General features: G+C 32.8%; 2 protein-coding genes across 3 annotated transcripts in view; both read right to left on the bottom strand.

Annotated features, from left to right (window-relative positions):
• Positions 1–9,900, bottom strand: part of LOC107037914 — a 50,053-nt gene extending 40,153 nt beyond the window's left edge. The window contains exon 1 of one of the 2 annotated variants that reach the window (XM_015256743.1): positions 9,748–9,900. The gene's annotated coding sequence lies outside the window, so the exon portion shown is untranslated. Of the gene's footprint in view, positions 1–8,621; positions 8,652–9,747 lie in introns of those variants that run through there. The other variant, XM_015256744.1, reaches the window with a different exon arrangement.
• Positions 9,901–12,071: 2,171 nt separating this feature from the next.
• Positions 12,072–22,695, bottom strand: LOC107037842 (cyclin-dependent kinase 8). Its single transcript, XM_015256614.1, has 11 exons — positions 22,486–22,695; positions 20,657–20,759; positions 20,471–20,581; positions 20,002–20,142; positions 16,688–16,877; positions 16,492–16,606; positions 16,313–16,411; positions 15,548–15,620; positions 14,833–14,930; positions 14,648–14,753; positions 12,072–12,414 (listed from the first exon to the last, which is right to left on the bottom strand). Exons 1-11 carry the CDS (start codon positions 22,614–22,616, stop codon positions 12,211–12,213), a joined length of 1,371 nt encoding a protein of 456 aa, XP_015112100.1. The 5' UTR covers positions 22,617–22,695; the 3' UTR covers positions 12,072–12,210.
• Between the last annotated feature and the right edge of the window lie 602 nt (positions 22,696–23,297).

Genomic DNA, 23,297 nt, shown 5'->3' with positions numbered 1-23,297 from the left:
GCAAGTTCACACCGGTTTTCGGTGTGGATGCATGCAGACATTAATTCCGGAGTTGAGTAATGAATGGAGTAAAAATTGACACCGTCATGATGTCAACAAGAACATGGTAATCAACACAGTTTAGTATAAAAATTAAAAGTCCACTCCGTACACTGACGGAAAAAATTAGTTACGAAAAATATCTCTTGAAAAATATTCTCCGAGATCTTTTGCCGTGTTCGATCAATTTACTTGTGGACAAAAAAGAGTTTCCACCACACGGAGAGAAATGTTCAGTCAAAATTACGGAACTCACAGTTCGCTGACCGATTACGAAATTGAATCAGAAACTTTAAAGTAGCTCTACCCTTACGGTAAATTCAAAGATTATTGAAAACTGCAAAAAAATAGCAGAAAACTCGATTAGATTCGGAATTCGAATTTTTTTTCAAATTTAATTATCGTTTTGGTTTTTCAAAGTAAAATGTTTAAAAATCAGGATTTAATCCAGTGTCTTATGTGAAAATCAACATTTCCATTGTAATCAAAGATTAAAATCTGAATTTTTTTTCATTAGATGTAAACAAATCCAGACTTTTTTTGACACCTCATAAACAATAATCCACCGTTTTGCAAACAAGTTTTATTATTTATTTATAAAAGGGAAATGTTTGAAAAAATATCAATATTTTACTAAATTTAATTTAGATAATGCTGACTGGGTATGAATTTTTTCAAATTTTTTCCATGCAATTTAGTTGACAAATTTAAAAAATAAAAATATCCAAAAGTACAGCATAGCCCGGCTGAAGGGTAGAGCTACTTTAAGTGACAGTATCATAATTTTTCACAGGAGGAATTTTTTACAACTACATTGCGCTCCGGAATTATGGAAAAAATATGTAATTTTTATTAAATATTTCCCTCCGTGCAAAACATGAGAATTATATGAGGCTGCAGTTTTATCAAATGAAGAAGAAAAAATGTAAATCGCGCCAGCATAATAATAACAATAATAATAATAATAGTAATTATAATAATAATAATTATTAATAATAATTTATAATAATAATAGTAATAGTAATTATTATTATTATTATTACGTTGTCACAGAATATTATTAATGATTTCGAAAACATAATGATAATAAACCATTGAATTCGTCACATGAGAATAGGAAAGTACGACAAAGGTCATTCAGAATGAGAAGAATCATTCGGCACTCAATACAGCCGTATATAATTCGAAATTGCATTTAGAGTCAATCCTGGTTTATACTAATCGTAGGTAGTAACTGAAGGTATATACAAAACGGTAATATATATATAACGACACTCAAAGCTGGAGGATGGATACCATATCGGGCAGCTAGTTGACCTCGCTTGTCGTGTCTTTGTCTGTCACGCATTTCTTTCGTTTTTCGTTTGCACTTTGGTTTAATAGAAATATATCTCCGTATTTCCTCTTTACAACTATAGTTTTAATCATTGTAATTTGGTGATCCACGGTGGACAACTCATCTTTACGTTATCGAGGAAATTATCATGTTTGCAGAGTGAATTTTGTTCTTACGAAATTATCGGGAATTGGGGAGGACGTTGCGTGATATTTCCATCATCTTCGCCATAATTGCGAGAATAATATGCAGAACCGGTTGGAGATGGCGAGTAAATCCCAATCACGTAATATCGTTGATTGAAGCAATTTCGTGTCGCACGAAAATGTGGAATTAATATTCCTATTAATGGATTTGCAATGGTCGATTGGATGACTCGACAGCAATTTTTTTCCGAAGAAAAGAATTGAAGAGACTTGATGGAGAGATGCAGTCTGAGCAGTGATCGAATTCATGTACACGTAAATTTTTTTTGAAATTTCTGTCACAGCGTCATCTGATTCATGTGATTGCCTGATTTTTTTAGTGATTTCGCGATTTCAGACGATTTCAAGTGATTTCAAATTTTCGATTTCATCTATTTGGTGGAGGAGGGGGGAATGCACTAGGAGGAAATGGGGATAGAACCCGGAGTAAAAAAATGCATCATATTAATGCAAGAAGGCTCAAGCATGAGAGTTACAAAGGGAGTGAATGTAGGGATGAAACCATCAAGGTGAAGCCATAAGTATCAATTTTTTTTTCATTCATTCGATAAAATACCTATTTATTCAATAAAATAGAGAACAACGTACATTTCATACATTCAACTAAACGAAATGAACTCTCCACTCTGATCAGTAATGAACGGATTTTGGAATTAGAAACATTTAATAACTTCTTTATATATCTTTTCATCTATTTCTAAATCTTTCTTGGTAACCACAGGGTAGGAAATTGTCTGGCGATATTGACCAATGGCTACATAACCACGAGTAAGTCATTGGTTGAAGTTCGAGAATTTTTAAATGAAAATAATACACGTAAATGGCGATACGTAGAAGAATACACCACAAATAAGTCGAAAGTTTCTTTTTCTTTTGTATATTCGGCAGGACCTCGTGAGTGGCTCATTTCATGATTTCATGAGATTTCACCGATTGCAAGTGATTTCAATTGAAATCGCCTGAAATCGATGAAATCCCAGGGTTTCACTGATTTTCAACTGATTTCATACGATTTCAATTCTGAGCGACACAGTGATTTCACAAATGAATGGTCCCTCGGCGTCATCCGAATTTTCGATGTCGTGACATTGAATTCAATTTCAAATGAAAGCGTGCACTGAATTCCTCATTCATCTTGAAAATTCAAGAAAATTGGGATTTTCATGTTGAATAATCATTGATTTTTCAATGAAAGCTGTAATTTGCAAACTCATCGTGAAAATTGAACACTAGACATGATTCAAATTTCAATAGATTGAAAATTCAGAAAAGTTGTTGCCTTAATTTTCAAAATTTTTTACCGTTTTTCAGTGCCGTATAAACCTGAAAATAGAGAATTACTTGAATATTCAAGAAATTGAGTGATTCGTCAATGAAAAAATATATAGAAATTTCATGTAACTTTGTTGTTGCTGAAAATTTCATGCTTTTTCACTTGAAATTTCAAGAGTAATTTCACAACAGCGTAGGAAATAAGGTGATCACTGAAGTAGACCAATAACACGAGGGATCACCGCACGAACTAGATAGACAGCCTCATCAGAAGAAACGAAATCGTCAATAAAGAAGGCCAGATGAACATCGTAACATCCCACGTGTTCGGAGAGCCATCGAGACCCATCTAACTCCGGCTTATCCTCGATTCAACTCACCAGAATTACCCATAACATGAGAAAAATCGGCGCTGATGGGGAGTGAAAGTGCAATGAACAACGAATCATTCAAACCTGCAGTAGCTGTCTACAACAATCAATTCCAGAAAAATTACGTGAATGTAAAAAATTGATCGATAGGAGATAGGTAAAACGGATTGTACTTAGGAGTCAAAGTCGAGAATGGTAGAGTGAAATTTACCGATTTTCTTTTTAATTTCGAGATATTTTTTTAAGCTAAAAAATGCGATGTGAGTCATCCAAATCGGACCATTCAATCAGGAGACTCATCCCTAACTATATCAATTTCACGAAAGTTAAAAGAGAAGAAATGGACCAAACAATAGGCTCATCATAGAAAAAAAAATGAGACCTGATTCATCGAAATCGAACCATTCAGTCAAAAAATTACCCCTCCCTATCAAATTTAATAAAACCCAAAAGGGAAGAGACGATTTAAACAGACGCTCGTCAATAATTAATACCTCAAGAACTTCCCGTTTTTATATATTTCTCCCGATATTTTTTTAAGCTTAAGGATATGCAAGTATTAGGGCTTCGCACGAGATCGAGATAACTCTCGATCTCTCATCTCGTTTCGTCTCGTAAAATCGAGACCAGACGAGAGTTCTCTCGAGAGCTTTCATTTCCGTCTAATTTGACCCTAAGTTTCCGGATATTTTACAATGATTTTATTATTTAATATTGTTTATTTCTTATTAGTACTAGCGAACGGGCACTTCGCGCCTGTCACTAGATTATGTTGCATTATACTAATTGATTTTATTGTTTTCTTTCCAATTTTTCTTTGCGGTTAGATTAAATTAAGTTTATTGGATTCTATTCCCATTGTAGTATACAAATTGCGGAAACAGTTTTTCTCATTTTAAAATGAAGAAATATTTATGATAAATTATGAGGAGAGTATTGATACTTTTTGTTGGAATGATGATCGATTCGCAAGAAAATAAAAATTTCGATTTTTCAATGTCTCCGGAAAGTTTTAAAATTGATATATTTTTCAAATAATGAAAGAATACCCATCAATTCAATTTCTATCCTCACATTTTGATAGAATACATTAAAAAAATAGCAAAGAATAAAAATCGGAGATGGAAAATTTTATCGGATTAATATAATGTAATAATTTATTTGCAGGTCTGCTTTGAATCTCAATATTGAAACATTAGAAAACATTTTAAAAAACTAGAAAAATGAGAAAGTTTACTTTCGGAGAAAGATTGAAGACAATTAAAAAATTGCAATTTTTGAAAATTGCCAACATTTTTGCTTCCGACTGAAACCCCTGTTTTTGACCGATTACTCGATTTTCTAATATTGATTGCAAATGGTCTAGAATGGTATGAAACGTGAAGAAATAATGTCTTTGGGGTCATGTCTGTATGTATGTATCCGACAACTTGGGTTTTTGGTGATTAATTTTTATAAAATTCAACATAAACAAGTAGGAAATTGCTTTCGTATTGAATATAGTAGTGATTTTTGCTAATAAATTAGCAATATGCTGCCTAATGGTTATTTTGCACATCATTATTTTCCTTCTATCATATATAATTCATTGTTTATTCCATTCTATTAAATTGAATAAGATGTATTTTTACGTAATTTTGTCAGATTTTCAACTTAGTTGAATGTTATCATCATCATTATTCTTATTATCATCCCGGTTCTTCTATACAACCAATTGCCTTTTTTACAGTTCTGTTGCTCCCCTCAGCCCTTCGATAAAATAGAAAAATGTTACTTATACATAATTGAATGAATTTGAACTATCGCATTTGATGAAACCATCAGAAAGCTCACTTTCAGGGAAATTAATGAAAAATTCAAAATTTTCGACAATCATCATAAAAATCAAATCAACCAATGTAGCTATCGGAATGATCTTTTAACATCGACTCAATGGCATTAACACAAACATTTTAAGCCATGATTGAATTAATTTGAAGCATAATATCCAAAGATATCCCGGCAATTCTGTCTTTTAAAAAATATCGAATTTTTGGGAATTTTCAAATAAATCAAAATAACAATTATTGCTATCGCCTTCATCTTCGAACTCGGTCAAAAGCCCTCCAAACCATTTTTTTGAGCTATCATTCAATCAATTCAGAACATTTTTTGGTAATGTTAAGAAAGAAGGTCCCACCACCGATCCGATGGTCAAATTTTCAGAAAGATCGGTAGTGGGGCCCTCTTTCTTAACATTTACCCATTTTTTTAGTTTTTTTTTTGTTATTGTAGCATCAACCCTGATGGGTTATTTACAAAACAAAAAAAATGGTACAAATTATCTTTTGTCTAATATTAACTACTGGGGTCTAGGTAAACTTTTAACATTCAGATTTTTATCTTACATCTTTTAACAAATTGATGAATGATTTTCAGTGGTTCTAAATCTTTTGGCTACTAGGAATGCAGCTATGGTGAACGGTCTGGGTCATCTGTTTGATTAATTTTTTATTCATTTCTTCCCGTTCTAGCTCGGAATATTCCGTACATTCCCACAGGACATGATTAATGTCCTGCACTTCCGCACCACAGCTGCACCCCTTTGTATCCGCAAGTCCTAATTTTTTTAATTATCGTGAAAAAAAAAAAAATTCAATTTAAAAAGTTGAAAAACTAATCTCTCTATATAAATCTCTCTATATAAATAAAAAAATAAGGCGAAAAATTCAGGGGACACTCAAGTTCAGGGGACGCTTAAATTCAGGGGACGCTCAAATTCAGGGGACGCTGGGTGTCTATATGAGGAGGTGCGTGTATTTATAAGAGATGTCTATATGAGGGGGTGCTCATATGGAAGATGTTTATTGGTACGGTCACACTGCTGCGGTCACACGGACGGGAGGGGAACGAGCGAAGCGAGTGGGGGGGGGGCAAGCCCCCCCCGGGTTGGCGAGCGGAGCGAGCAGGGGGCGAAGCCCCCTAGTCAATGAATTAAATTTTAATCAATGGCGATTGATAGAGCTCAACAATACCTACATTTGAGGGAAAAAAGATTCAATTCTATCGATTCATTAGCGAACAATCGACGAAAAATTTGTTTACATAAGTACGCTCACACCTACATACGTACGGACACGGTCTAAAAATTGCATTTTCGAAATTTTTAGATCATAATGGGTCCACATAATACGAAAAATCTGAAACGTAAATTTGAACGATTACAATGCTTCCGTCGGAAGCGATAACGCAAAAGTAAATGTTCACATGCCTTCTGTCTGATAGGCTTGAACTCCACTTGTTTACTTGAAATTTCAGCAGTAATTTTCCAACAGTGTTGGATATCCTTAAGGATGTTTATCCAAAATCGCAAGTACTCAAAAAAGAATTGATTTTTTTCAACTGTGAGATGAAGTTATTCCCTTTACTTTGGTAGAAATTTCAATCCACCAACCCATGCTCATTATTTAGAAATAAAATAGACAAAATGTCCCAAATGCATGCGCTAACATGCGCTTATATGGGATAGAATCATTCAAATATTCCCTCTGTTTGCCCGGGTACCCCAGATTTTTCTCTGGCCATTCGATTCAGTACAGCTTTGCAAATTACCTCCTATTTTTATTTCTACAAGATCTATGCGCGCACTCTCGCGCGCGCTGATCTATTCATTTGTTGAAATGAAGAAATGGAATCCATTGAATTTCGTTTTCTCATGAATACCTTATAAATACTGATAATGAATCAAAGAGAATTCGACTAATGATTGAAGTGAATAGCGAAGTAGAGTAAAAGAATCTATAAAGAATTTTTCATTTTCAATTAATTATCTTCAATTTTGTTAAATAATCAGTCTCCATAAAAGGGCAGAATTTATTAATTTCACCGATGATATATATACATGTGAAATATATATATTAGATTTATATATATATATATATATATATATATATATGACGTGAAAAAAAAATTTACCACTGAGAATTTGAAATTATGTCATTGAAGAATTTGAAAATGCCGCGTGTTTTTTTGTGTGAATAACTTCGTATCACATATTGACCAATCAGAATTAAGGATTAGCGGTCAGGCAGTTTCGAGATATTTCGATATAATGTTTTATATCGAAATATCTCGAAACTGCCTGACTTCACGTTTCTTTCATCTTTAGTAAATAGAATTGTTAGAGTCTTCTAGTAAATGAATTATCAATTTGAACATAAATCCCATAAGAGCCCATGTATAAGGAACAGTTTGTTTATTTATTTCTGCCGATGTTATTGCGATAAATATTTTTTAAACATCAATAAAGTTAGTTTTATGTTTTACTACCAGCCAAAAAAATTACAAAATTTTCCTTGAACATCGAAAAAAGCACATTTGCCGACAATTTTCCGGCACTGGCTAAACATCCTTAAAATCAAGCCCCAACCCCTCCGAATCGCGCCGTTCAGTCCCAACTAGAGATGCGAAGGCGTCATGTGATCGGTCATAAAGTGGTCATGTGACCGTCATTGACGGTCCGATCACAAAATATTTTTCCATGACGGTCACAATTGGCCGAAAAACTGTGACGGTCATTTTGCATCTATATAGTTGAAACACTTTTTTGTTCATCCATTTTTTTTTCTAATTAACTAGGACTCTTGATTTTGTTTACTTACTTTAGTATTTAGAACTCTTCACTTCGTTTATTTTGTTCCAAAGATGAAAAGTGTAATCATTCTCTCATTCTCTCATGAGTACGCAAAAATATATGTAAGCACATGTTTCATAATTTTATAATTAAAAAAAGCGGTGTACAGTTGTACACATACATTTCGAGTCTTCCATAAGAACCTTATAATAAACAATAATTGATAATCAATAATAAATTGAACGAATAAACGATGCCAATTATGTAGAAATTACATGACCGTCACAAAAACCAATATATTTATGACGGTCACAAGAATTTGACCTCATATGACCAAAAAATGACGGTCCGTGATTTGTGACGTCCCGAAATTTCTAATGCCAATTGACGGTCAAAATTCTTGTGATCGTCATAAATATATTGTTTTTTGTGACGGCCATATAATTTCCACATAATTGGCCTCGTTTATTCGTTCAATTAATTATTGATTATCAGTTATTGTTTATTATAAGGTTCTTATGGAAGACCCGAAATGTATGTGTACAACTGTACAACAGCTTCATTTTTGTGATTATGTCATATGACCAAAAAATGCCGGTCATTTCGCATCTCTAGTCCCAACGCATCACAAATAAAACCCCAATCCACTATCCCCCAAAATTCGAATTTTCCGCTCATAGTCACCGCGTTATATCAACGAGGCCGCGTGGCTTATGTATCTCAACCATCCCTTCTTTGGGTAAGTAAAACCGAGAGAGATGGAAGAGGACGTCTGTGTGGATTACCTTGTCACAACGTGGTCATGGCCCCTCGCCTGGCCCCCGAGGATCGTGGTCAGGAGCGAATCCTCGCCCAAACCACCTTCTCTTTTACCCCACCTCCTCCTCTCCCGCCCTCCCTCCCCCCTCTCCCCACCCCCACCTCCTGACCTCGCGCAATTCATTCCCTCCGTATTAGTAAGTTTCTTCATTCATACCATCGTCATACTCCGTCTTTATTTACTTTTATATAATGATTTCAATTGATTCCTGGATGAACACGACTTGAAATAGTGAATAAGGCGTGAAGGAAGAATCCAAGGTCGTTTTTGGACCAATACAAAACAGGCACTTTCTAAATGAACGATCTGCTGTGTGTTTTACTAACAATTTTTTTTTCTTTCATTTCGATGACAAAAATGATCAAAAATGGTTTAGTGAATTAACTAAACTTTATTAAACGCAAATAAACTATTTAATTGATTTAAATTAAGTTTAGTCAACTCAAATAAACCATTTTTCTGCGTGTGCCAAGAACATTATTGACTTGTATCATGAGTTGGGATTTAATTTTTGCAAAAGGAAATTTAATATTTTCAGACGATCCCCGTAAAATCGAGAGAATCAGCGAATTTTTGTGAGAAATTTTTTAATGCTCTATTTTGCTGCAACAATGGTGCACAGAACAATTTTGTCGTCTGAATAGTATTGTTTTAGTACTTTAATACTGAATTGTTCATAAATGCGCAGTAATTATTATAAATTCTCACCCGTCACTCAACCTAAACGCACAATGCTATTAATTCGAAAGAAAATAGATGAATGAAATCAAGTCGTTGAGCATAAAAAACCTACGTCATTATCTATGCACACGAGTGCATAATTCTATGGTAACATTTAAAGAGAAAGGGAACCGTGTGAATGAATGGAATTTTCGTATTCTCGGCGACGATTTACATGTTCCGAAGATTCAAAGTGTTTTCATTAAAGAAGTCTTCGAAAAAACGTTGGGTAGACATGATTTTTCCACTCGACAGTGAGAGAACACGAAAACAACGCGCGTTTACGATTTTTTATTATCATTAACTGAATGGGGCATTGATGAATTTAATGTAGAGAATTATGCACATTAAATTGAATCGTAAAATCTCACCTAGTCACTCGTTTTTTAGCCTCTCCATTCATTAAACTTGGTATTCACGGTGGTAATTAAGTATTACCCCAACATTACAGAGCACTTTATCACAATTGCTTCGGACGTAATTGCGGAAACTGCGTTTCAAGAGCGCGAAAGACAACGGGTGGAGAACACACGAAGAGAGGAATTGAGAAGGTAACGCGCGCTTACGGCTTTTGCGCAAGCGCCGAGGGCTCTCCCACCACTCGGGCCCTCTCCCCGCGTGTCCCAACGACTCCCACTCCGCGGTCAATGGTGGGACTTGAGGCCCATTTGCGCCGAGAGCGCGCGGACCAAATTTAGCGAATTTTTTTTTCTCTGGATTTCGGGGTTTTTTTGGGGGATGAGCGGGAAAGGGGGGGGGGATGATTGATTGGATGGGGATTGAAATGTTGCGGTGCACGTGGATGACTCTGGAGAATGTTTATGCAGTGGACGTCGTCATCGCGGATGTGTGCAGACAATACGATAAATGGTCATCTTGATGGGGAGGAATGACGTTGACGCGACCGCGGATTCAGGAGTCGAAAGTCTGACTGATGATGAATTTTTCACTCGTCGAACGTTTCATTTGAATGACAAACGTTTGCTCGCGGGTTAGGGTATTGAGACGGTTCTGCGGGAGGGGGGGAATACAAAAAGGAAATCTTCGTGGTGAATATTTTTAAAAGTATGGGAGCTTTTTTTATAGTAATGAATGATAATTCGGGGATTTTTTGGCGCTGATGATTTTTTGGTTTCTAATTTTTTCGGCGTGAAGTATGAAGTTATATCGATAATGAGTGGTTTTCGAAAACCATTTTGAATGATTATTTTGTCAAAATTTTGGGTCGCTGGAAAAAATTAAAAATGTCATTCATAAATGACAAACATTTTTTTAGGTTTAGGGTGCTGAGAAGGTTTTGCGGGAGGGGAAGAATACAAAAAGGAAATTTTCGTGGTGAATATTTTTAAAAATATGGAAATTTTTTTTATACTAATGAACGATAATTCGGGGATTTTTCGGTACTGATAAATATGTATGAGGAATCATTTTGGAATATTTGGTTTCTAATTTTTCATGTGTAGAGTAGGAAAAAATTAAAAATATTTTCTTTTTATTCAAAAATTGATAAATTTCATTCATTTGTATCTGAAATTTCTATAGGACATTTCATTTGAATGACAAACGTTTGGTCTCAGTTTACATAGTTAAGGCGGTTTCCCGAGAGAGGAAGAATACAAAGGAAATTTTCGTGGTAGAATGAAGGTCTGGGAATGGGATCACGTCATTAATATTTTTAAAAATCTGGAAATTTTTTTTACACTAATGAACGAAAATTCGTAGATTTTTTGGCACTGACAAATATGAACGGCGAATCATTCTTGAATATTTGATTCTTAACTTTTTATTTGAATGAAATTGTCTCGATAATGAGTGGTTTTTGAGGAAAAATTTTAACAATATTTTTCATCTAAATTGTTTTCGTTTAAAAAAATTAATGAATTTTTATTTTTATTCACAAAATTGATGAATTTCATTAATTTTTATCTGAAATTTCTATTGAACATTTCATTTGAATAATGAACGTTTGGGCTCGATTTAAAAAATTGAGGCGGCTTTCTAGGAGGGGAAAAATAGAAAGGATTTTTATTATACTTGGTGAAATGAAGCTTTGAAAATAGGATTATGTCTTCAGGATTGAAAAAAATTTGGATTTTTTTTTATACAAATGAACCAAAATTCGTTGATTTTTTGTCACTGATGAATATGAATGAGGGATCATCCTTGGATCTTTGATTTTAACATTTTACGTGTGGAATATGAAATTATGTTGATAATGAGTGGTTTTGAAAAAAAAATAAAACAATATTTAGTATCCAAAATTTTTTTCATTAAAAAAAATTGAAAAAATTTCATTTTTATTCAAAAAATTGATGAAATTTCATTCATTTTGATCTACAATTGCTGTCAAATTCACAATCAAATTGTTTCAACAATGTGGGTTTTTCGGACAAAATGTAAAAATACTTCTCTCTCCAGAATTTTCACTACTGCAAAACAGATCTTTTAATATTTCATCTCAAAATTCCTTGTTTTTTAAATAAATACACAATTATAGAAAAACATTCTATTGACAGCGATATAAAATTAATTCATGAATGTTTTTACGATTGTAGAATACCATTTTCCTCTCTATAATTGACATTGTTATTTTTTCAATTTTCAAATAAATAAATAAATCAATTAATTAATTGATCGATCAATTGATAATAATAGGGAATCATTAGGGTTCTCCAAGAATGATAATGAATAGAGATACTGAGGTAATTAATATTTATTTATAATTGAATTGAACAATGTAGTAATTGATTCCACCAACTGCAGCAAGAATTATTTCGTTCATTCCGGTTGTTTCCTTCATCAAACATTTGTAAATCAATAACTAGATTGGCCGACTAGTAACGCTGATGGAAGTTGGCTGGCTGGGCTGACTGTGCAGTTGAATAAACCATACCGGGTGGCTGTTGATGAGTCATTGTGTGAGTCTGATGTTGATGGAACTCCGGTGCACCGTGAGGACCATTCAGTCGTACTCGTTTTGGATTTTGACCGTGACTGTGTTCACTATTACCTTGTTGTGGCTGAGTCGGCTGTTGCTGCTATTTTTAGAATGATTTTTCATGGAATTACAAACGATTTCCATTTTTCGATCTGTTTTTTAATCAGTACTTTAACATCGACACTGCATTTCCTTGACGAAATAATCTATTAGACATAATTCTATGAAACTGGAATGGACTAAGCCATTACACATTGTGCAATCTGAATTCCACTTTTACGAAATTTTATGGAAAAACCTAGGGAATTTGATAGGAAATTCTATTGGAATTCTATTGAACAATTCGGCAGTTTTATTGTGTTTTTGCTTCCAAATCGAAGCTGTCTAATCGCGTAAATTTAAATTTCTAATTTTTTGTGTTAGAATAACTAAATATGGTCGAAAAAGACCGAATATGCGACTTTTAGATGGTGTCTAAACAGCTAAAAAATGATGATTTTACGATTTTAAGGCCCGGGTGTACTATCTTTCGAACGTTATCTCGATGTTTTTTTCATCTTTCATCATCTGAAATTGTTAATTGAGTCCTGCATCATGCAGAAGTTTTGAAAAATTATGAATGAATAATCAAAAAAAAGTAGAAGAAATTCTCAATTTTTTCAAAGAGCATTTTTTATTTAGGTTCAGAATAAGTTGAATAACAAGAAATTGAAAAATATATCTGATTTACGATGACAAATGGCGGCCTGTCACCCAATACCATGCAGGGGGAAGACTGATTTTGTAAATCTTTTCCCACACTGCACAGAGACATTTATTGCGGAAAAGGCTCTTTGAAAAAAGTTGTAATATTTTGGAGAATGTTTTAATCACATTTTTATCACACAAAAATGGCAGATGACTACATATCACTGTTTTGAAAATTGAGATACCTAGCTGTCACTTCCCATGAGGAGTTGGTGTTTCGTTATCCACCATGGAAAATGACAGCTAATAGATAATTTGCCACAGTGAATCAGATATTTGTAATTTTCACTTTTTTCAACTCATTCTGAATCACAATTAAAAACGCTCTTTGAAAAAGTTCAGTTTTTTCCATTTTTTTATCATTCTATCATAATTTTTGGGAATTTCTACATGATGTACCACTCAATTGACAATTTTGGATACGAGAGAAAAAAAAAATCCAGATATTATTCGAAAGTTAGTACACCCGGGCCTTAAAGTAAGATTTCCAAAGGTCTTGATTTGAAAGCTAAAAGTCCTAAGTGAAGTGTTTCTGAAGTCTTAATTTGAGACTTTGAGATTTCAATTTAAGGATGTTTATCCAAAATAGTAAGTACTTAAAAAAATGATTTTTTTTTTCAACTGAGAGATGAAGCTATTCCCTTCACTTTGATAAAAATTTCGATCCACCAACCCATGTTTATTATTTAGAAATGAAATAGATAAAATGCACCAAATGCATGCGCTAAGATGCGCTTATATGGAATAGAAGCATTCAAATATTTCCTCTTTTTGCCCGGGTACCCCAGATTTTTCTCTGGCCATTGGATTCAGTATGATTTTACACATTACCTTCTATTTTTATTTCTATGTTTAGAGTCTTCAAGTAGGTGAATTATCAATTTGAACATAAATTTCATAAGAGCCCGTGTATAAGGAAAAATTAGTTTATTCATTTCTGCCGAGACTATTGCGATTAATTTTTTTTAACGTTAGAAAAGATAGTTTTATATGTTCCGCTGTCGGCCGAAAAAATTACAGAATTTTCCTTGACCAAGAAAAAAAACACAGTTACCGACAATTTACCGGCACTGGCTAAACATCCTTAGGGGGTAACAGAAGGCTGCCGTTTCCTCGAAATTTTCACACAAATTTCCTGCTCAAAGTTATTAATATTTTGTGAACCCAAAGCAAATTGATCTTCATTATCGCTTCCTGGAGATTAATGTACTTGGATTTGCAAAAACAAAAACGATAACTTTCAGCAGGAAAACTGTTCAAAAAATTGGAAAATCAGCGGCATTCTGTTACCCCCTAATAAGCTCTATTCATTGACACAAATTAAAATTCAATTTTCCATACAAATTCAAAAAATTGATATTTTTCAAAAAATCTATTTTTCAACGATCACTCAAAAAATTGTCATCAAAATGGAATTAGTCATGGCTCAAAAAATTGATAACAATAGGGAACTTGCACGAATTGTTTTCAATTTCCTAATCTCAAGTTTGGGACCTGAATAATTCGCCGGTGTGGAATGCTACGCCGGTGTCAACGTATGCCATTAGTTAATTCACTCATTGATTCATCAATTGATGATTAATTACCGTTTGTTGTTGATTTTGTCGAGCTTTGTTCTCCGTCTTCTCTTCAGTATCATCATCAGTCAAAAATTCCCGTTTTGGATAGGGAATTGGACAACCAGCAAAAATGCTAAACAATCGGTCAGTTCAATCCATTTGTACGAAAACTTCATTGCGAACTGATTATGCATGAAAAATTTATTACTTACTCTTGCGTTGGCAGTGGTTCCTCTTGGAAGTAGGCATCCTGCATCGAGTGTTCCGAAGTTATTCGCTTATTAGGATCCATCATCAGTAATTTTTGTAACTGCAACATCAACAAAATAAAGTTTACAATTTATTTCATAAAATTTAAATGAAATTAGGACTGTTAATGGTTGATCATAATGAAATGTTATTTGAAATAGTTATTTTGAGTAGATTATTCTGCCTGAGTAAATAGTATTTCCGTTTCGTTCCATTATTCGACTATTTTGAAGAATACAAAATAGAAAAGAAGATTTTTCCAAATAATATCTCCAGTCACTAAATTTATTGCGCCGAGATTGAAAAATTTTATTGGAAAGATAGATTTAGTCTTAAAAAAAATTTTTTTTTGTGGAAGCAACAATTTATATTACTCACAAATATTACAAATAAAAATTCCCAAGTCATGAATGTCTTTATCTGTATAAAATCGTAAACCACAACTATTTTAAATAGTGTTCCTTCTGAATGAAATTATGTAAATACTATTTCATATTTTTACTTCTCTTTTCTTTCTTTCGTGGTCCAAAAATTATTCCAAATTGCGTTTTCCTGAGGCGAGAGTTCTATAAACTATTCTATTTATATTTATTGACTATGAAATACTAATTAATTATGCAATTAAACGATCCAAATATTTCAAATAGTTATTTTACTGAGCTTTTACAGTGAACTCACCAGGTTAAATGCTTTACTATCAGGTTTTATCTTATGTCGATCCATATACTTCGTCAACGAACAGTTGGCATAACTGCAAGCAAGAACAAAGCATTACACGAAACAATAAAAATGAAAAACCAGTGGGAAATTGCTTTTGTCTTCAAATAGCATAGCTATTTTTACTAATAAATTAGCAATACGCCTCCCTTAAATTAGAACGATTACAAAGCTTCCATTCGGTAGCAAAACTTTCAAATTCTACACTGAGAGAAAAACAGCAGTTTTCAAATCAGTCTTACTTGTGCCAAAAAATCGTTTGTGAAAAATCATCAAAAAGAACTATTTTGTGCTAAACATCTGAAGCTTGGGCCGAGATTGAAAAATTTTATTGGAAAAATAGATTTAGTCTTTTAAAAAAAATTTTTTTCTTTGTGGAAGCAACAATTGTAATTTTTAGCACTACTTCCTCGTTATTCAATGCTCCCATACGTATTTTGTTCGAGAGAAATGCTCGTTTTGTATGAAATGAGGGATAGTAGTTTGTCGTTTCAGCTACTCAATAATTACAGACAAAAATGAAGTCTTAAATGGAATAATAATGATATGACAGTAATTATTCATCTTGAAGACTTTCAAATTCGAACTGAACAATTATTTTTCCGGTAATTTTCAACTAACGATTTTATAGGTCACACAAGACTTGTTTGAGAACTTGTTCATTTTTCTCTCAGTGTAAATTGTCTTCAACAATGAACAAATTAACAAACAACAATCAACACTCACTTTGATCTTTTGAAGTCTTTAAGTAATGTGGGATGTTCTGGCATTTTCTTAATATCTTCCCAGTCTTTCTCCAGGGGAAATCCCATGACATTGAATATTCTGTGAAAGACATTTGAAAAAAAACATTCATGAACGACTCATAAATCTTCGATAACCCGATTCAATTCTGCTGGACTCACCGATCTAATTGTTCGTGATGATAAGGATTACTCGTTTTTATGTCCTCTTGTCTACAGTGAAAAATTGGTTCGGCAGTTAATAGTTCTGCAAATATACATCCTATCGCCCATATGTCTACAATCATCAAAACGAGAATTGATTGAGAGATATAAAATCTGCTAAACGAATAATAAAATAACGAGAAGGTATTTATACCAATTGCTTTTGTATAATGTCTCGCCCCTAAGAGTAATTCTGGCGCTCGGTACCAGAATGTCACCACCACAGGATCGAGGTCAGCTAGAGGTTTCAGCGGAGCATTGAATAATCTCGCAAATCCCATATCAGCTATTTTTACACGACCTCTCTCGTTTCCCTCTCCCATTACTAAAATATTCGCTGGTTTCTGGAATTCAAATCTGGTCTTAGCGCATTGAATTTTAACACGTGCGAAAAAATGTCATGGGGTCGGTTGCACCAAGTCCTGTTACACGGACGAAAAAATGTAATAGAAAAATCTATCGAATTCGTTAGGAAATTCTATTGAATTTCTATTGAACTGTTGAATAGAAAATATTCAGTAGAAAAAGTCAATAGAATTCAATTTTTCTATATAAGTTATTCTATTGAGATATTTTCTATAGAATTTCCTCGGCTCAAATTTTCCAAGTTTTTTCGTTTGACTTTCTTGATGAGAAGAAGAGAAAAATAGAATGAAAAAAACTTGGAAAATTTGAGTCGAGCAAATTCTGTAGAAAATATATGAAAAGAATAAGTTAGATAGAAAAATCAAATTCTGTTGACTTTTTCTACTGAATGTTTTCTATTGAACATGTCAATAGAATCAGCCAAAAACTAATAGAAAATTCAATGGAAATTCAATAGAATTTTCTAACGAACTCCATAGGTTTTTCTATTAAATTTTTTCGTGCGTGTAGCCAAATAAATCTTCAGAATAAATTTATGTCTTGAGTAAATTTATTCTACAGTTGGAAAATTTCAAGAATTCGTCGTAGAGTGCTTTCATTCAGCCATTCGGTTGTCAATATCGACTGAATACTTCAAAATCTTTAATAAAAAGTTATTTATTATTAAATGTGCCTATACTTCACAGTATTATTGGCAGATAGTGGTGATACATCGACTCACCGCATTTTTTGGGGAGATATCTTCGATGAAATTTCGATCAAAACTGATTAGCGAATTATTTTTATTTATTCCGATAAAGTTACAGAATTGTTTAACAGAATCCGCCAAACCTGATAGTATTTCAATAAATTTTTCTATCGAATTCGACAGGTTTTTCTGTGAAACCTTTTCGTGAGTGAATAAATGACAATGTCACTATCTTGATTTCAATTTCGATTGTGAAGATATGGAGTGACTTACCAAATCCCGATGGAGCACCCAATTGGAATGTAAATAATGTATACCATTCAATATTTGATATAAGAGTGATTTCACCATTCCCTTAGGTACCATCACCGGTTTTTTATTGGCTTTAGCTGCTCTGTGAAATTTGATTATATGCTGTGGACCAGAATTATAATTGGATATTAACGAGTTAAGAATTAAAACTCACAGGTGTTAAATAATAGAAACTTATGACTTTATAATTTATGAATTAGTATTTACTATAAATAATAGAAAATTATTGATGATAAATAATATTATTATTTATTACAAATAATAGAAACTTATCATTTTATAATCTATTTATTAAACTTATGTCATATGACATCAAAATTTTTTTTATCACAATTTATGCTCCAGTTTATTATTCACTGCAAGATCGCCCCACAGTTGGGTGATGCATAATTCTCATTATTGATAAATATTGAAAAAATAATAATTTTACCCATAGATCATGCTCTGCAAAGTCAAACAGCAGGGACACTTTGCGATCGTTATGAGAGAGAAACACACGAATCAGCGTTATCACATTGATATGCTTCAATTCCCTGAGTAACTGAAATAACAAATCAATGAATTAAAATTTCAATATGTCGGGATTTCGTATCAAACAGTGTGAGAAATAACCCACTGCTATTTCTCGACATGCTGACATGGACAGCCCAGTTCCCTCAATTTGTTTAAGACCGAAATCTTTCGTGTCTGGCCTAGATTTGAATTCTGCATCTGGAATTCTAAAAATACGACAAATATTCCGTTATTATTGTAATCAGAATGTTAGGATTACAATGAACATCAAATAAATAAAAATAATGAAGTGACTCGTGTGTATTATTAATTAATTAGAAAACTCACGTAACTTTACTATTCAATTCCATAACTAGACAATTCTATTGAAGTGTTCAATAGAAAATATTTTGTAGAAAAAATCAAACGAATTCGATTTTTTTATACGACTTATTCTATTGTGATATTTTCTAAAGAATTTCCTCGGCTCAAATTTCCCAAGCTTTTTTGATTGATTTTTTTGGATGAGAAGAGAAGAAAAATAGAATTAAAAAAATTAATTTAATTTAATAGAATTCAATATGTATATCGTGTAATTGGGTAAATGTTTTAAAAACTTCCATAATCTTGCGGTCACATCTCAAAAATTAATCGTTCAAAATTAATAGTTCATCCCCCAGTGTTTTCAAAACCCCATTAGATTGTCCCTACATTTTTCACTAAAACCGTTTGTTATCGTGATAATTGGAGACTTGAGGAGCTTCAATGATTCCTAAAAAAAATTGAATCTATATTTTTCCATAATTACCTCATTACCGAGTGATTTAAAAGAAAAAATTAAGAGCGATTTTTTAAATAAGAAATTAAACTTTTAAAAAATCCTTCTGACATTTCTTACTGAAACCACTGTAAAACTTCGAGTGTGTAAAAAAAACGAAGGGACTCCATTGCGTATAATAGTTCATATTGTCCAGAAAATGCAATGTCAATGTTAAAATATGCAGTTGCTTTATAAAAAAAAAAATCTCCGGAAGCATACCAAAGAGAATTGAATAATTGATATTTAATCTACATAATGATATTTCTCTNCAATGGAAATTCAATAGAATTTTCTAACGAACTCCATAGGTTTTTCTATTAAATTTTTTCGTGCGTGTAGCCAAATAAATCTTCAGAATAAATTTATGTCTTGAGTAAATTTATTCTACAGTTGGAAAATTTCAAGAATTCGTCGTAGAGTGCTTTCATTCAGCCATTCGGTTGTCAATATCGACTGAATACTTCAAAATCTTTAATAAAAAGTTATTTATTATTAAATGTGCCTATACTTCACAGTATTATTGGCAGATAGTGGTGATACATCGACTCACCGCATTTTTTGGGGAGATATCTTCGATGAAATTTCGATCAAAACTGATTAGCGAATTATTTTTATTTATTCCGATAAAGTTACAGAATTGTTTAACAGAATCCGCCAAACCTGATAGTATTTCAATAAATTTTTCTATCGAATTCGACAGGTTTTTCTGTGAAACCTTTTCGTGAGTGAATAAATGACAATGTCACTATCTTGATTTCAATTTCGATTGTGAAGATATGGAGTGACTTACCAAATCCCGATGGAGCACCCAATTGGAATGTAAATAATGTATACCATTCAATATTTGATATAAGAGTGATTTCACCATTCCCTTAGGTACCATCACCGGTTTTTTATTGGCTTTAGCTGCTCTGTGAAATTTGATTATATGCTGTGGACCAGAATTATAATTGGATATTAACGAGTTAAGAATTAAAACTCACAGGTGTTAAATAATAGAAACTTATGACTTTATAATTTATGAATTAGTATTTACTATAAATAATAGAAAATTATTGATGATAAATAATATTATTATTTATTACAAATAATAGAAACTTATCATTTTATAATCTATTTATTAAACTTATGTCATATGACATCAAAATTTTTTTTATCACAATTTATGCTCCAGTTTATTATTCACTGCAAGATCGCCCCACAGTTGGGTGATGCATAATTCTCATTATTGATAAATATTGAAAAAATAATAATTTTACCCATAGATCATGCTCTGCAAAGTCAAACAGCAGGGACACTTTGCGATCGTTATGAGAGAGAAACACACGAATCAGCGTTATCACATTGATATGCTTCAATTCCCTGAGTAACTGAAATAACAAATCAATGAATTAAAATTTCAATATGTCGGGATTTCGTATCAAACAGTGTGAGAAATAACCCACTGCTATTTCTCGACATGCTGACATGGACAGCCCAGTTCCCTCAATTTGTTTAAGACCGAAATCTTTCGTGTCTGGCCTAGATTTGAATTCTGCATCTGGAATTCTAAAAATACGACAAATATTCCGTTATTATTGTAATCAGAATGTTAGGATTACAATGAACATCAAATAAATAAAAATAATGAAGTGACTCGTGTGTATTATTAATTAATTAGAAAACTCACGTAACTTTACTATTCAATTCCATAACTAGACAATTCTATTGAAGTGTTCAATAGAAAATATTTTGTAGAAAAAATCAAACGAATTCGATTTTTTTATACGACTTATTCTATTGTGATATTTTCTAAAGAATTTCCTCGGCTCAAATTTCCCAAGCTTTTTTGATTGATTTTTTTGGATGAGAAGAGAAGAAAAATAGAATTAAAAAAATTAATTTAATTTAATAGAATTCAATATGTATATCGTGTAATTGGGTAAATGTTTTAAAAACTTCCATAATCTTGCGGTCACATCTCAAAAATTAATCGTTCAAAATTAATAGTTCATCCCCCAGTGTTTTCAAAACCCCATTAGATTGTCCCTACATTTTTCACTAAAACCGTTTGTTATCGTGATAATTGGAGACTTGAGGAGCTTCAATGATTCCTAAAAAAAATTGAATCTATATTTTTCCATAATTACCTCATTACCGAGTGATTTAAAAGAAAAAATTAAGAGCGATTTTTTAAATAAGAAATTAAACTTTTAAAAAATCCTTCTGACATTTCTTACTGAAACCACTGTAAAACTTCGAGTGTGTAAAAAAAACGAAGGGACTCCATTGCGTATAATAGTTCATATTGTCCAGAAAATGCAATGTCAATGTTAAAATATGCAGTTGCTTTATAAAAAAAAAAATCTCCGGAAGCATGCCAAAGAGAATTGAATAATTGATATTTAATCTACATAATGATATTTCTCTCCAAGAATTAATAATTTGAAATAGGGCATCCTCTAGTATTTTTAAATCCCCATATTTTTCACTAAAACCACTTATTATCGGGATAATTAGAGACTTGTTGATGGCCTTCAATGATTCCCAAAAAAAATCAAATCGACATTTTTCAGTATAAAAAGATGCTAACAAACGTTGTGAATGTTTCTTCAATTATATACACTTTCAATAATCTTGCGGTCACATCTTAAAAATTAATAGTTCAATATAGTTCAAAATTAATAGTCCATCCCCCAGTGTTTTCAAAACCCCATTAGATTGTCCCTACATTTTTCACTAAAACCGTTTGTTATCGTGATAATTGGAATGATTCCCAAAAAAAATTAAAGCTATATTTTTCCATAATTACCTCATTACCGAGTGATTTGAAAGAAAAAATTACGAGCGATTTTTTAAATGAAAAATTAAACTTTTAAAAAATCCTTCTGACATTTCTTACTGAAACCACTGTAAAACTTCGAGTGTGTAAAAAAAAACGAAGGGACTCCATAGCGTGTAAGTTCATATTGTCCAGAAAATGCTGTGTCAATGTTAAAATATGCAGTTGCTTTATAAAAAAAAAATCTCCGGAAGCATGCCAAAGAGAATTGAATAATTGACATTTAATCTGCATGACATTCTCTCCAACAAACAATCAGATTGAACAACATTGTGAGACATTTTTCACAGCCCTGAAGAATCCTCAAAATTCAGTTTCCTGAGAATTGTTTTGGGGAGCAATATTTGCCACGTTAGAGAGGATAAAGATTAGTGGCTAAAAAAATTGAAAGTGAAGCCAAAACTATTATTTTTACTATGAAATTAGGGAAGGGAAATTGTCAAAAAACCTAACCCCTCTTTCCGCCTGGCTTTGTAGACATGTCCATAAGTGCCTCGTCCCACTTTGCACCCCTCAAACTCAAACAAATCCTCAACTTTAGTCCTGTCTTTCTGTGTTTTTATTTTAAATTCGTAATCCATCATTGTTAATGTTTTATTGAGATAAATATCAGCTATTGGAGTCAGTGTTCTTCATTGATTCTAAGTCCACTTGACAATTCAATCACCGACGCACGGTATAGTGTGTGTATAGGTAAAATTCTGATTGGTTGCGCAGGAGCCGGATGTCCCAACAGCGAAAAATTCAAATCGGGGATGTGAAATAGGGAAATTGCATTAATTTTTTTCAATACTCTAATCTCAAGCTTGCGACCTGAATAATTCATTTTTCATTCACAAACGTTCGAAATATTGCTGATTAATTAATAATTAATTGTTGAAAGTTGATGGTTTCAAACGCTTTGAAGTCACTAATGACGTCACAGAGGCGGTCCAGTGCTGGACCAATCACGGAATGGCTCGAGCCGACGTAACCCAATCTTGAAGTGCGCCTCGGCCAATGGAGGACGACAACTCCCCACACTCTTCGTTTTCGACCAATGAAGTATTACCTGACCGTCTCTGTGACGTCATGACCTAAAAATTGGCTTCAAAAACGACGGATTTTCAATTAATTATCATGAGACATCTAGACAATAGTTCAGTAATAGCAAAGCGATAAAACGGTTCAAGTCCATTTTGGCTATTGGCTAGTTTCCAATGAATATCTCGGAATCTGAGGCAGATAGCAACATTTTTGTTATAACCTTTTTTGTAGAGCGAAAT

Source organism: Diachasma alloeum, unplaced genomic scaffold (assembly GCF_001412515.2).
Source record: "Diachasma alloeum isolate Michigan unplaced genomic scaffold, Dall2.0 Dall_scaffold_00271, whole genome shotgun sequence".
Lineage (NCBI taxonomy): Eukaryota > Metazoa > Arthropoda > Insecta > Hymenoptera > Braconidae > Diachasma > Diachasma alloeum.
The sequence above is the reverse complement of the archived record's forward strand: the minus strand, read 5'-3'. Positions and strand labels throughout refer to the sequence as shown.

What these genes read in the sequence shown, in the direction of transcription:
- LOC107037842 (XM_015256614.1), bottom strand. Translation starts at nt 22,616, where the DNA reads ATGATGGATTACGAATTTAAAATAAAAACACAGAAAGACAGGACTAAA. An exon ending in TTGCAGAGCATGATCTATGG is followed by an intron (nt 20,143 to 20,470) that starts GTAAAATTATTA and finishes TCTGGTCCACAG; the next exon opens with CATATAATCAAATTTCACAG. An exon ending in GGGTGCTCCATCGGGATTTG is followed by an intron (nt 16,878 to 20,001) that starts GTAAGTCACTCC and finishes TTTGAATTCCAG; the next exon opens with AAACCAGCGAATATTTTAGT.